The 12,688-nt window shown below is 52.3% G+C and overlaps 1 protein-coding gene across 11 annotated transcripts in view; it reads left to right on the top strand.

Annotated features, from left to right (window-relative positions):
* Window positions 1–12,688, top strand: part of DENND1A (DENN domain containing 1A) — a 555,596-nt gene that overhangs the window by 519,779 nt on the left and 23,129 nt on the right. For 7 of the 11 annotated variants that reach the window (XM_033190648.1, XM_033190640.1, XM_033190589.1 and 4 more), the window contains 2 exons: window positions 5,212–5,265; window positions 12,016–12,104. In XM_033190648.1, coding sequence (XP_033046539.1) covers window positions 5,212–5,265; window positions 12,016–12,104 — 143 coding nt within the window. Of the gene's footprint in view, window positions 1–5,211; window positions 5,266–12,015; window positions 12,109–12,688 lie in introns of all 11 variants that reach the window. The other 4 variants (XM_033190596.1, XM_033190623.1, XM_033190653.1 and 1 more) reach the window with 3 other exon arrangements.

Below are 12,688 nucleotides of genomic sequence, written 5' to 3'. Positions count from 1 at the left end.
TCACTTTAAGGAAGATATTTTCCCATCATGTAGGTCAAATCCCACCAAACTCTGCAGTCCTTAAGGACAAGGACTGTGTCTTATTCTCTGAATTCCCCTCATCCTGGCCCCCAAATAGTTGTTCCATAAACCCACATAGGAAGAATCCTTCCACTCTGTGACAGTCCATCTGCTTCCCCTCCAGAAGTGTTTGTCAGGCGGGCAGGCACTTTGCGTTGACCATCGAAGAAACCTCCAGCCTTCTCCCTGCTTCGCCGGCCCTCTCACTCCTCTTACCCTGACCCAGCTCGGGAAGTGCTGGAGGAACTGTCGAACTGAATTCTCCTTAGGAAAAGATCGCCAAAGGCCCAGTCTTTTTGAACTAACTTAAGAAACAGCAGTCTGTGTAGCCACATTTCAACCCGGCCAGGGGACAGAGGATCACATATAACGTAACCTCAATGCAAAGATGCCCAGACCGCTTCAATTCTCTGCTGCATCTACTTTAAAGCTCTTCCGGTTTTACCTTCCTTTCCTTCAGCGGTGGAAAGAGCGCTCAAGTGGTCAGCGGTCAAGAGGCCTTCCCGATGACAGTCAACACTCCCAGCTCTGCCCGTTACCAGCTGGGGGCGTTGAGCAGGTCGCTTTACCTCCCTCCAATCTGTTCCCTTTTCCATGGCCACTAGGACACTTAGCGAGACCAGGAGCGCCAGGGTGAAAGAGGAGCAGGCTCAGGGGCCCAGCCCTGGGCTATGGACCGGGACGCGGAGAACCAGAGTGGAGTCAGGTGGGAGAGGAGCCGCTCCAGGCTCAGAATAACTTTCCCTGAGTCCCGGCCAGCTCTGCCGTCTTCTCGGGCCTCACACCACACTGTTGGAGTCCCTACATTCAGCTAGTGCTGGCTTCAGCTTCCAGAGCACCAGGGCCACTCTCTGGAAGATAGCATGCTTTTCTGAGTTGATCCTTTCCTAGCTCATCTCCTTACCCCCTCTTACCACCCAAATCACTACCACTCACCTCCTCTGGCGTTTAGTGGCCTCCAGAGTACTCATCCCCCATCTGTGTCCCCAGCTGGGGACACCCCAGCTTATTTGGGAAACTGCAACCACCATGGCCAATGGCCCCGCCACGCCCTGTCTAGGAAGCAGAGGCCTCCCCCGGCAGCGTGTGCACTGTGCCCCTGGCCCTGTGTGAAATGCCATCAGACGCCCCACATCCCTGCAGCAGGGCCCTCGTGACTGGGCTCACAGATGAGGACACTGAGACCCAGGGAAATCACTTGCTTGCCAAAGTCACTCAGCAAAGCAGCTAGGCCTGGAGCCCCTGCGGTGGGAGCAGGAGGGCCCTGCACACCTCACATGTTCTAGTGTCCGAAATCTGAGGCTGCTTCCCGTGAGATTACTGTCTAATCCACTGGTGACAGTCCAGCTGCTCATCTGTCCCCAGCCTCAGCTCTGGTCCCCAGGGCCTGCACACTCCTGGCAGGGCATCCTGATAATTACTGCAGCCCTCCCCTTCTCCCTCCCCCCAGCCCCAGGGTGGGGGGTCTTTAATGCATACTCCCTGGGAGTTCACCTTTCTCTTCCTGGCCGCCACCCCACAGGAGGTGTCCCTGTCCTATGCTCCAGCATCAGAACAAGCCCAGGATCCATGAGTGCAGCCCCCTGTCCCTGTGCGTTTCCTCTGGTGACAGGATCCCTTCGTGCCAACAAGCCACAGGGAAAACTCCCCGAGTGTCAGAGGGGCAGCGTGGCTTCCTGTTCTTGGTTGCCGTGGTTGGGTTTTATCTGTCTGGGTGCGCCAGGACATCTGTACCACATTAGTCTTTCTTGGCATCATTACACCCCCGCCTGGCTGACTCTGCTAACTTCTAGGATGGGTGTGGTCAAGAGGCTGCCTTCTTCCCACCATTTATCAATTCAGTTGCAAAAGAACCAGCACTACCTGATGACAAACAAAAGAAAATAAGTTAATTTAAGAATCTGGAGAATGGACATTTGGTGTGTTTTTACATGTGCCAGGAAGTTTAAGCCAAATCTAATTTGCTTAGCACCTTTTAGGTATCAAGTAGTCTGCTAGACCCTATGGTAAATAGAGCAGTGAGTGAGCTGATAGGCAGCCGACGTGCTGTGGATGTGAGGCGGGGTTTCACCAGAGATGAGATTGCTGAGGTGGCTGGTGGAGCCCTGAATCTGGAGGGCTTTGAACGCTTCAGACAGCATTTTCCAGGGGATATTCATGGGTATTATAGGGAAAGCAAGTCTATGTTCAACTAAACTTGGGAAATAGGACTTTTTAAAAAAGAGTTAATAGGTTTTTGCCTGGTTTGGGTGGGTTTTTTTCTTGCAAGACTCACCAGCCTTTGCTATGCTAACAGGCATTGTGAATCCCCGAAAGGAGCAAGACAGAAGACAGCATTTCTCAGATTTGCCTGACTGGGGAACCTCCTTTTTTCCCTTCATACAATGCATCTCCCAGGATGGTGTTTCTCAGCAGACACCCTGTGAGATGCCGGCCTTCCACTGAGATGATTTCAGCTGCCAAGTGCCAAGATTGGGTGGGCATTTTTTTTTAAGTACACTCTGGAAACAAATGTAGGTGATGGACTGGGAGGGGGAGAGGCTGGAGGCAGGGAAACCTGCTGATGGTAATGGTTGCTAATGTCTGTTGGCGGCACTGTGCAAAGAACCTGACGTCCATCATCTCGTTGAATCTTCCTAACAGCACACTCAGGTAGGCGGTGCTGTTATCTGCACGTCACAGATGAGGACAGTAAGGCTTGCAATGGTCAAATCGTGGGCCCGGAGTAACCCGGGGAGTAAATGGGAGAACTGGGGTTCTGTCCAAAACTGTCTGACCCCAGAGGCTGCCTCCTGAGCGCTCTGCTGCACTGACACCCAGCAGGAGTGGAAATAGCCCAGGCCAGAGGTGACAAGCAGTGAGGACAGTGGGGCGGGAGAAGATGGTTCCCCTGAAGTAGAAAGGCCAAGCATAAGAGAAGCAGTACTGGGGGGAGTGGTGTAGGAGAGCGGGGTGTCTACACAGAGGGTAGCAGCCTGTGCACCAGTGTGGGGGGCTGGGCTCCCCTCTCCCTGATCACCTCTTCCTCTTGATGAACGGTGTGAATCAAGGGATGGGGGGCTGTTCCCCTTTACCCCACACACTTCCTGTAAGCCATGAAGGGGAAGAAGCATGGCGACCTTGCCTATCCCTAGGCAGCACCCCCAACTCCCCGGTAGCCACCAGCTGAGGAAGGGTCGCCAAGCGTGGGTCGGCCCTCACGCCCAGCTAACGGCATAGGATCTGGGAAGCCGCAATGTCATTCTATCCCAACTTGTTCTCCATGTGCCGCCAGGGAATCCTCCACCAAGTCCCTGGGCCCACTTTCCCCTCAGGCTGCCCCGACAAGTTCCGTGCAGGGCACCAGGGACCCAGGGACAACTGGGACACAGGGGAACCCTCCACCAAGTCCCTGGGCCCTCTTTCCCCTCGAGCTATCCCGACAGGTTCCATGCAGGGACCCAGGGACAACTGGGACACAGGCCCTGCCCTCTAGGAGTAGTGGGGCAGGTTCAGAAAACAAGTTCTAAGGCAGATTTGAGATCTGGGGCGTCACTCCCACTCAGTAGAGCCCTGTATCAGCACTGTCCAAGGAAAACATAATGGGAGCTTCATACAGGAGTCACATGTGGAATTCTGAATGTGAAACATAAGCAGATGAAATTGATTTTAGTATTATGAACCTAATATATCCAAAATATTATCATTTCAACATGTAATCAATCTAAAAGTTATTACTGAGGCGTCTGACATTCTTTCCTCGTGCCGAGTCTCTGAAGTCTAGTGTTTTGCATTTACAGCACATCTTTTTTTGTTTTGTTTTGAGACAGACTCTCGCTCTGTCACCCAGGCTGGAGTGCAATGGCACGATCTCGGCTCACTGCAACCTCCGCCTTCCGGGTTCAAGCGATTCTTCCACCCCAGCCTCCTGAGTAGCTGGATTACAGGCGTGTGCCATCATGCCCGGCTAATTTTTGTATTTTTGTATAAATGGGGTTTCACCATGTTGGCCAGGCTGGTCTTGCACTCCTGACCTCAGATGGTCCGCCCGCCTCGGCCTCCCAAAGTGCTGGAATTTAGAGCACATCTTAACGTGGACCGGCCACATGGGACATTGGCTCCTGTTTTGGCTGAGGCAAGTCTGGATTTTGTCCAGTTAGATGTATCTTTGTGATGTATCTTGTTAGATGTATCAGAAAGACACATCTAACCTGAGCGATACATTCCGATCTGAGTGATGGAATGGGCAGAAAACAACCGGAAGCCTCCTGGGGATTGCTGTGGGTCCACGGCCTGGGTCTCGCGTGAATTTTCACTTTCCTTACTCGGCCTCCCTGTCTCCCACGCATGCGAGAGCATCAAGACAGGCAGGCTGTTGAAAGGACACTGCTGGGCTTTCAAGATAAAGGGTTTGAGCGGAGAGCTGCGAAGTCTGTGCTCTACTGGTTTTGATTCAAATCCTGATTTCAGAAGCCAATCATTTTGTACAAATTTTATTTGTTCATCAGACATTTGTTGAGCAGATTTTTTCCCCAAGTACCACAGAGCCTGCAGGCACAGGGATGAGCCCCCTTGGAGACGGACCTGTAAAAGGTTCCGTGGGCGCAGGGGTGAGGGACCACATAGCAGGAGACACGAGGCAGCATCCAACCTGACGGGCTCTTGAAGGACAGGCACACGTTTGCCAGGCCAGTCTGGCTGGAGCAGCTCCTTCCACCCGGAGGGCGGGCAGGAAACAAGGCCTGGGTGAAGGTTGAGAAAGGTCTGTGTGGGGCATAGTGGGGTCCCGGTCTTGGGGGACATGCAGTGCCAGCCCCAAGCCTTGAGCAGGCGTCCAAGGACAGGACAGGGCCTGAGAGGTCTGGAGTGGAGTTGGGCTGGCCCTATTGCACCTGGGAAGGGCCCCCAGCCTGTGTGGAGCATCGTGGAGGGCGGAACTGGGGGCCCTGTTGGGAAATGATTGCAGTAACCAGGCTGGAAACAAGGCTAGAAGGAAAGAATGAGCAGAGGAAATGGCTTCAGTAGGTGGACAGTGGGGTTGAGGCGGGAGGCGTCGAGGATGGCCCTCTGGTTCTGGCTTGGGTGATGGGGTGCCTTCCCCCAGGCCGTATGTAGAAATGCATTGAGCCTTCTCAGTGCGTCCTGATGTTTTAAGTTTCCACTTTAATGCAGCTGCAGAGACTGCGTCCCACCCGACCGCCTCCCAAGATACAGCGCTCGAGGCCCGTGAGTAACCGGTGGTTCTGCCCTCCCCACCTAACACTGCCTGAACCATTCTCCCCTCAGCCTGACTAAACCTCCAGAGTTTGGACCCTCCTGCCTGGCAAAAGAAAACTGGGAATTGGGTTTTTCAGCTTCCCTCTCTGTGTGGCATGATCTTGAGCTTGCATTTTCTGGGCTTCTCTCGCTTTTTTGTGAATAAGTTTGGTGATTTCCAGATCAGAGCCATAGGTAGCAAGGGGGCCACTGTGTGGTGTGTGTGCTGTGTATGCATCATTTGAGCAAGCCTCACAGGGTGAGCAAGGGGTTGAAAACCTTCCTCCATACCCCTGTTCCTCACAAAGGAAGCAGAAGTCCGGGGACAAGGGTCTCATTCCTGCCAGATCTGGGTCTGGAAATGCATTTGTACCTTCCCATGGGTAGAGGCTATGTCCAGAGAGTACGGAGCCCGCTCATATGGAGACAGGTACCGCTCCCCTGCCAGGCCTTCCTTGGAGATCCACCTTCCCATGTAAAGTGCCAGGTAAGGGGAGTGGTGGTGCACGCCTGTAGTCCTAGCTACTCAGGAGGCTAAGATGGGAGGATCACTTGAGCCCAGGAGGTTGAGGCTACAGTGAGCTATGATTGTGTCACTGCACTCCAGCCTGGGTGACAGAGCAAGACCCTGTCTCTTTAAAAAAAAAAAAAAAGCCAAGTAAGGATGGAGAAGCAGGACAACATGTGATGAAGCCACCATCACCTGGGAATGGGGTGGGAGGCGAGAGAGATCTGTCCATGGAAAAAGATTGGATCTGGATCCTGTGTTAAGCATCAGTGGAGCCGTTTTCCATAGTAGGTCAGATTTCGGCCTTGCTGAGCCATGCAAACTTTGGCAGGTGCTTTGAAAGTGAGAAACCTTCCAGGACCTTTTGGTGAGGGCTGTTTACCAAGAGAAAAGTTTCTCCATCTACCATTCAGTGTGGCCACCACTCTGTGGCCAACCAAAGAGCACCCCACAACCCAGTGTCCTAGCCCTCCCACCCTCTGCAATGCATATGTCCAAATCCATCTTGTGAAGGCAAAGAGGCCAGGGCATGCAGGTGACCGGGTGATCTGTGTCTGTTCACCTGGGGAGATGCACCCAGCATCCACCGGGTAGCTGCTCTCTGGGTGGATGTTGGCTATTCTGTGGCATAGTTTTCCTTCCCTTCCCTTACCTGCTGTGGGTGCGAATTAGAGGGCTAGAGGGGAGGCCTGGGGGACTTAGATACGTTCCCCTATGACCGTCGTGAGTCCACACTCCCAGCCACATGTGACAACGGATCCATCGCGTATCCCCATCAAACTGTGGTTGGCCGAAAACCCCATCGGCACAGCTGGCAAGGAGCTAGAATATGTCTGCTCACTGTCACTGGAAAGAAGACAGAAGCAGCAAAAAGAAACTGCTTTGGGGGACAGGAGGCCCCTTCTAAGCAACCTTGTGTGACTAGTGAGAGTTTCAGTATAGTCCTTAACAGCACGGATTTGGGCGGCCGACAGAGCTAGGCTTGAATGCTGAAGTCGTGTGACTCTGGCAAGCACTGAAGCTCTCTGAGTGTGATTTCACCTCCGGGGCTGTGCCCTCATTCCTAGAGGGGTTTCGTGAGAAGGAAAGTGGATGACATTTGTAGAAGACACACAGTAACAGTTCTTATTTTTATTTATTTATTTATTTTTTGAGATGGAGTCTCACCCCGTCGCCCAGGCTGGAGTGCAGTGGCGCGATCTTGGCTTATTCACACCATTCTCCTGCCTCAGCCTCCCAAGTAGCTGGGACTACAGGTGCCCGCCACCACATCTAGCTAATTTTTTTGTAGTTTTAGTAGAGAAGGGGTTTCACCATATTAGCCAGGATGGTCTCGATCTTCTGACCTTGTGATCCACCCACCTTGGCCTCCCAAAGTGCTGAGATTACAGGTGTAAACCACCATGCCTGGCCAACAGTTGTTATTCTTAACAGGTTTTTGCGTCTTACAGCTTCTAAGGAATGGCCCAGTTTATTAATAACCATCACTTGCCTAGGATTTTCTAGTCAGCAAATCATTCTTAGGTACCTCATCCCAGCTGCGCCTCACAGTAGCTCAGTGAAGTAGGCACTGTCACCACTCAGTTTAGCAATGAGCAAACTGATGCTTAGTAACTTAACCCAGGTTCCTCAACTGCAAATAAGGTCATCTGGACTCTAGATAGTCTTGCCACTATTCCAAGCTCTCTGGACCCTCCGTCTTCTGCGTGGGACCAGAAGAGTTTCAGCTTTCAGTTTGTTTCGGATTTCAGAATATTTGCATGATACTTCCTGCTCGTGTGCCCCTAATCCAAAATCCAGAATCCTCCAGTGAACGTTTCCTTTAGCATCATGTTGGGGCTCAAGAAGTCTTGGATTTTGGCGTGTTTCAGATCTCTGATTTTCAGATTAGGGATGCTCAACCTATATAAAATGCTGGGAGAAGGAAAAAAAAATTCCGTCAAGAAAAAAAGTAATGAGTAGCGGCTGAACTGTCTGCGGAATCTCCAGTGCCATGTTAGGTGTGGCAGAGACACAGAAGAGAAGAGAATTGATATTCATTGAGCACGTTTTCTGGTGCCTAGGACCGTGCTGGGCACTTGTGTAATTGCTGTCTCATTTGCCAGCCCGGAGCAGGCAGATGCCATCTCCCTAACTTGTAGCCAACACCACAGGGATGGCGACAGGCCTGATGGTAAGTCCTGCCTTTGAGCCCAGCTTGCCTCTCTCCACTGTTTTCTACCAAACAGCCTCCCCTTAAGCCAAAGTCAGCAGCAGGTAGCTCTCAGCATTCCCCTTTGAGGCTTGGGATCCAAGGCAGGCACAGAATCTTGAAAGTCATGATTCAGGGAAGGATCACTCCCCTTGGAAGAATTCAAGTATTGGAGACAGCAACAGTGGACTCTGTGTTTTCTCACCGGTGTGGGGATCTGTGCAGATTGGGGGTGGGCCACCACATCCATTGGCAACTGAGGACTCGGGAGACAGATGCTGTGAGAGACACTGAGTAGCAGCTGCCTCAGGCTCTGAGCTAATGCAGGAGATGACTAGCCTGGTGCTAGCTTTGGCCGAACCTCCTGGATTGATGGCATGCTGAACAGGCAGGATGCCTAGGAGAACCAGCTCTCCTAGGCTTGGAAGTCAGAGAGGCCTGCCCTGGTTTGAATTATAGCTTGGCCACTTCCTGGCTGTGCGACCTTAGGCAGGATCCTCACCTTCTCTAAGCCTTAGTTTCATCATCTGTAAAATGGGTTTAACAATAGAGGTTGTGTATGTATAGTGCCTAGCACGGTCCCTGGCGTGTCCCCCGAACTTATTCTGCCAAGCAGCAGCACTAAGAGACCAATCTGGGAGTCACAGAAGGTTTATGCTTTCTGGGCCCCTAAGGACCATTTATTCTACGTGCATTTATGCAAGCATTTCCAGTGGACCCTGCTACAGACTAGGTGGGAACCGGGCAGACTCAGCATATAGGCCCCATGAGGGCCTCGAAGAGGACAGCCTACCAAGCTCCCATGTCAGGAGCCATCAGCCTCCAGTGTGGCTTTGCTGGGTCACGTAGCCACAAACGTTCCAGACAGAAGTGCAGCCGTTGGCCCGGGGTAGCAGGGGCGGGGGAGGGTCTAGCCAGTCAGCCTTTCTGGAAGGAGCTTTGTAGCCTGGCACCTGTGGCTGGAGTTCAGATGTTACCCGAGGATTTGGGGTTTCTTTTTAAAAACAAGAAAAAGGAAAGAGCAGAAGAAAACCATGCCAGTGTCTCCTGGACGAAGGGGTATGGGTTGGGGCCTGCCAGGGAGAGGCAGGCTGCCGTCGGCCTGCGTGTGAAGCGCTTTATAAGCTCTGTATTTATTATTTCTTGCTCACCATTAAAATCAAATGTACTCAGTGCTTTTGTATTCAATACACATTTAACCCTGCCGACTTAGATTTCTCAGGTTTTAAATCCAGTGGGGAATTGGCTGGCTTCCCAAGTTTCCCCTCCAGTCCCCCTTGAACAGAGCTGGAAATCTCTGTTTAGCATTTTCTCCCTCGGCGCGGCTGGGATCCTCACACTGGTGGGGCCAGTCACTGTTATGTGTGCCTGTGGGTTTCTTCCTTCATCCCCAATACCCACCCTTCCTAAGCACCCCAGAAAGATGGGTGTGATGACTGAAATAGGACAAGACTTGTCTGCACAGTCCGTGATTCAGGCTTCATTAATAAACCGTTTTGTCTGTATGTGTCTGTGCCTGGTTGTGGTCCGCCGCCATGCATGTGCGAGGGTGCGTGTGTGTGATTCATACATGTGCCTTCACCTCTTGTGCGTGCCTCTGTGAGTGTGTATTTCTGAGATAGTGTTTACATGGAAGTCTGGAGGCCTCAGTATATCTCAGGATGGTCATGTCTGTGAGTGTAATTTTGTGTCTGGCTTGTCCACACCAGTCAGGTGTGTGTAACTCTGGGTAGGTCAGCAGCTGTGCTGGTGACCAACCGCCTCTGGGTCTGGCGTGTCTTTCTCTCCCTCCCCAGCCTCCGCGGCTCCGGCGCTGTGCTCCCCACCCCCGCCCCTCCCCCACTGCTCTGTCTGTTTTATCATCCCTAATGAAGCAGTCTCCTCCACCGATCCCGCTGATTGCCAACCCATTCCTTTTGTTTGTTGGCGCTGAGCCATTCAGCGGCACTCTGACAGCTCAGCTCGTCTAATTAGCTCTGTTGTTCTTTTTCCCCATGTTTCACCACGTTGCAAGTTCAGTTGAAGTTGCCACAAACTTAATCCCCCCATTTCAGCCACAAGTTCACATTCTTAACCCGCCTTTATTGTAGCAAGGAGCAGCCCTGTGCAAGGACGAGCTGACAGGCCTTAAAGTCTGACCTTTCCTGAAAGCTGTGCCCCAGGCCCCCCGGGGCAGGGGCAGAACTGCTCCTTCACCCTACCCACACTCCCGCCTTTTGTGGGGAGAAGTTGGGGATGGGGATCATTCCAGCCAGGTGACCCTGTTGACCAGCTGCCAGAGCTGGGGAAACCAGTTCAGAGTTAGAAGAGGTGCAGGGATATCCACTTGTTTATTCAGCACATGTTGCCTGAATGTGAGCTGTGTGGCAGGCACAGTACTAATCACGATGATACTAGCAATGTCATTATGCACTTCTCAGATTCCGAGCAGCAATGTTCACTTGTTTCTAAAAATCTTGCTGAGGGACCATGACATACCAGGCAGTCCACAGAATGCGAGGCAGGGATAAGAGAATCCTAAAACTCATCTTCTAACTCAGAGATACCCACTCTTCGTCTTCCTTTTGTTGTTGACAAGAAGGGACATCCAGGTCACAGAGGAGCAGGATGAACATTTATTGAGCCCCCACTGTGTACCAGACCCCATGCGGGGACTTTCCCTGTATCTGGTCTTCACAATCACCCCATAGACGAAGACAGCCAGTTTGGTGGAATGCCTTTGGTGTTTACCACATCCCTGATCTGCCAAACCAGTCTGAGATCAGACTGGCCACTCCATAGGAAAAACTTTGGTTAGATCAGACGTGCACAGACCTGAGGGCTTGACGAGACTCCATAAAGACTTGTCTTTTATGCAGCCAGCTTCTGTCATCTGTGTTCCTAAGCCATTGTGCCCTGTCACCCACAAGCTTCTGGGGGGCAAGAGGTGTGATGTTCAGGAGCAAGGGCAGGCAGGAAATGGAGTGTGTGCCTGCTCTCCTTCCCTGTCTTGTCCTGGAAACTCAGCAACTGTGGCATCCCATCCGTGGAGAAAGCAAGCCCCCTGCCCCGGCAGGCTTGGTTGTTTTTATCGGCAATGAAATTCAGAGATAGACTTTCTCAGCTTAGCTCTCAACCCATCCGTCTCAGGCACTGGGAGTGTACAGAGATGGCCATGCCAAATGAAAGCCTTATAATGTCCATTGGACCAAATGGGTATACTTCTAAGGGTACCTACAAATTCTCAGCCTAACATCCATCACGGGCTCTGGCAGGGGATGAGGGTGTCCTTCTCTGTGGGCCCTCATCTTGGTTTTCAGAGGCAGTAGGTCAGAAAAGCCCATCCCGCTGCTGCAGCAGCAGCTGTGGAGTTAGGAAGCTGGGTCCTTCCTGATGTGCCCACTGGAGACCCTCCCAATAGGTCTGCTCAGTGCATGTAGCTACACAAGATGGGCAGCATCCAGGCTGAACCCTGCTGGGAGGACTGGCACGGGGATGCCCTGGGAAACAGAAAGACGATTCGTAGTGGCACTCTCTCATGCCTCTCTTATTTAGAGAGGAAAATAAGCACCCTGTGGTTCTGTTGTAAAAAGAGCAAACTAAGCATGTGCACCCTAAAAACAAGTGTGAGCACAACCTTTTCTTTCTACAAAACCAGCTTCTGGGTGTCAGAGGAAGATGAGAGGGAATTGTCATTGATAAGGGCCTCTTTGTTCCGGGTCCTATGTAGACATCATCTCATTGGACCCTCACTGCAGCCCTGCAAGGAGGCCAATGGAACTATCCTCATCTTGCAGATGAAGAAACCGAGCTTTCCAGGAGCACCTTTCTGATTTAAATAGGCCACAGAATTCCAGTTAATGTGTCTATCTGCCGCCTATTAGATGGTGATGCCGCTGTGATGGGCTGGGCTATTGTAGCCTGTAGCTTTGAAATTTCCTAAACATTTTTGGGGTGGGGGCGTTTCTCCAAATCTTCAGAATGTTCCTGTATGGCTTTTCCAACTCACTCCTTCTTGGGGTCTCCCCCTGTACTCCTCTAGGTGCGCCCACCTCGTCCTCATGTTGTTAAGAGACCCAAGAGCAACATCACAGTGGAAGGCCGGAGGACGTCTGTGCCGAGCCCTGAGCAGTGAGTACCGCGCCTCTCCCCTCTGTCTGCCAGGCCAGCACTTTGTGAATCTCAAGCGTGTAGCCCTGGCCTTTGTGAGGCTTCCCCGGGGCCCCCAGTGGGTGTTTCACAAAGGGGTCATTCAGGGAACAAGGCTTGATCTCTTACTCGGTCCGGTTGTCCCACCAGCGGGAGGCCCCAGAGGCCAGGGAGCCAGGCACTTGGGCTGGATTTCGAGTGGTGGGATCCAAAGGGTCCTTGGCTGGGTTCAGAAGAAGGTCCTAGGCCTCTTGTGCTGAACATACCAAGTCAGTAGGTGAGGGTTAGAACCTGGTGAAGGAGGCCAAGTGTTGAACTGGGTCCACCCACCTTCCTAGGCCTCCGTGGCCGAGATCTGTGCACAGGACTGCCCTTATCCACTGCCCCAGCCCCACCAGGACCCTTTGCCCACCTGTGCCGGAGCATTTACGTTACTGTGATTTTTCTTACACATCTCCCTGAGATGCGGAGCTCCCTGGGTGTTATGCCCGGCACTTCCCGTAGGACTGGCCTAGAGTCACGCACCCAGGAGACGTGGGGTAGATGAAGGGAATGAGGGAGGCAGA

This window comes from Trachypithecus francoisi, unplaced genomic scaffold, assembly GCF_009764315.1.
Source record: "Trachypithecus francoisi isolate TF-2019V2 unplaced genomic scaffold, Tfra_2.0 Contig01585, whole genome shotgun sequence".
Taxonomy (NCBI): domain Eukaryota; kingdom Metazoa; phylum Chordata; class Mammalia; order Primates; family Cercopithecidae; genus Trachypithecus; species Trachypithecus francoisi.
This window is presented reverse-complemented; position numbering and strand designations above follow the sequence as displayed.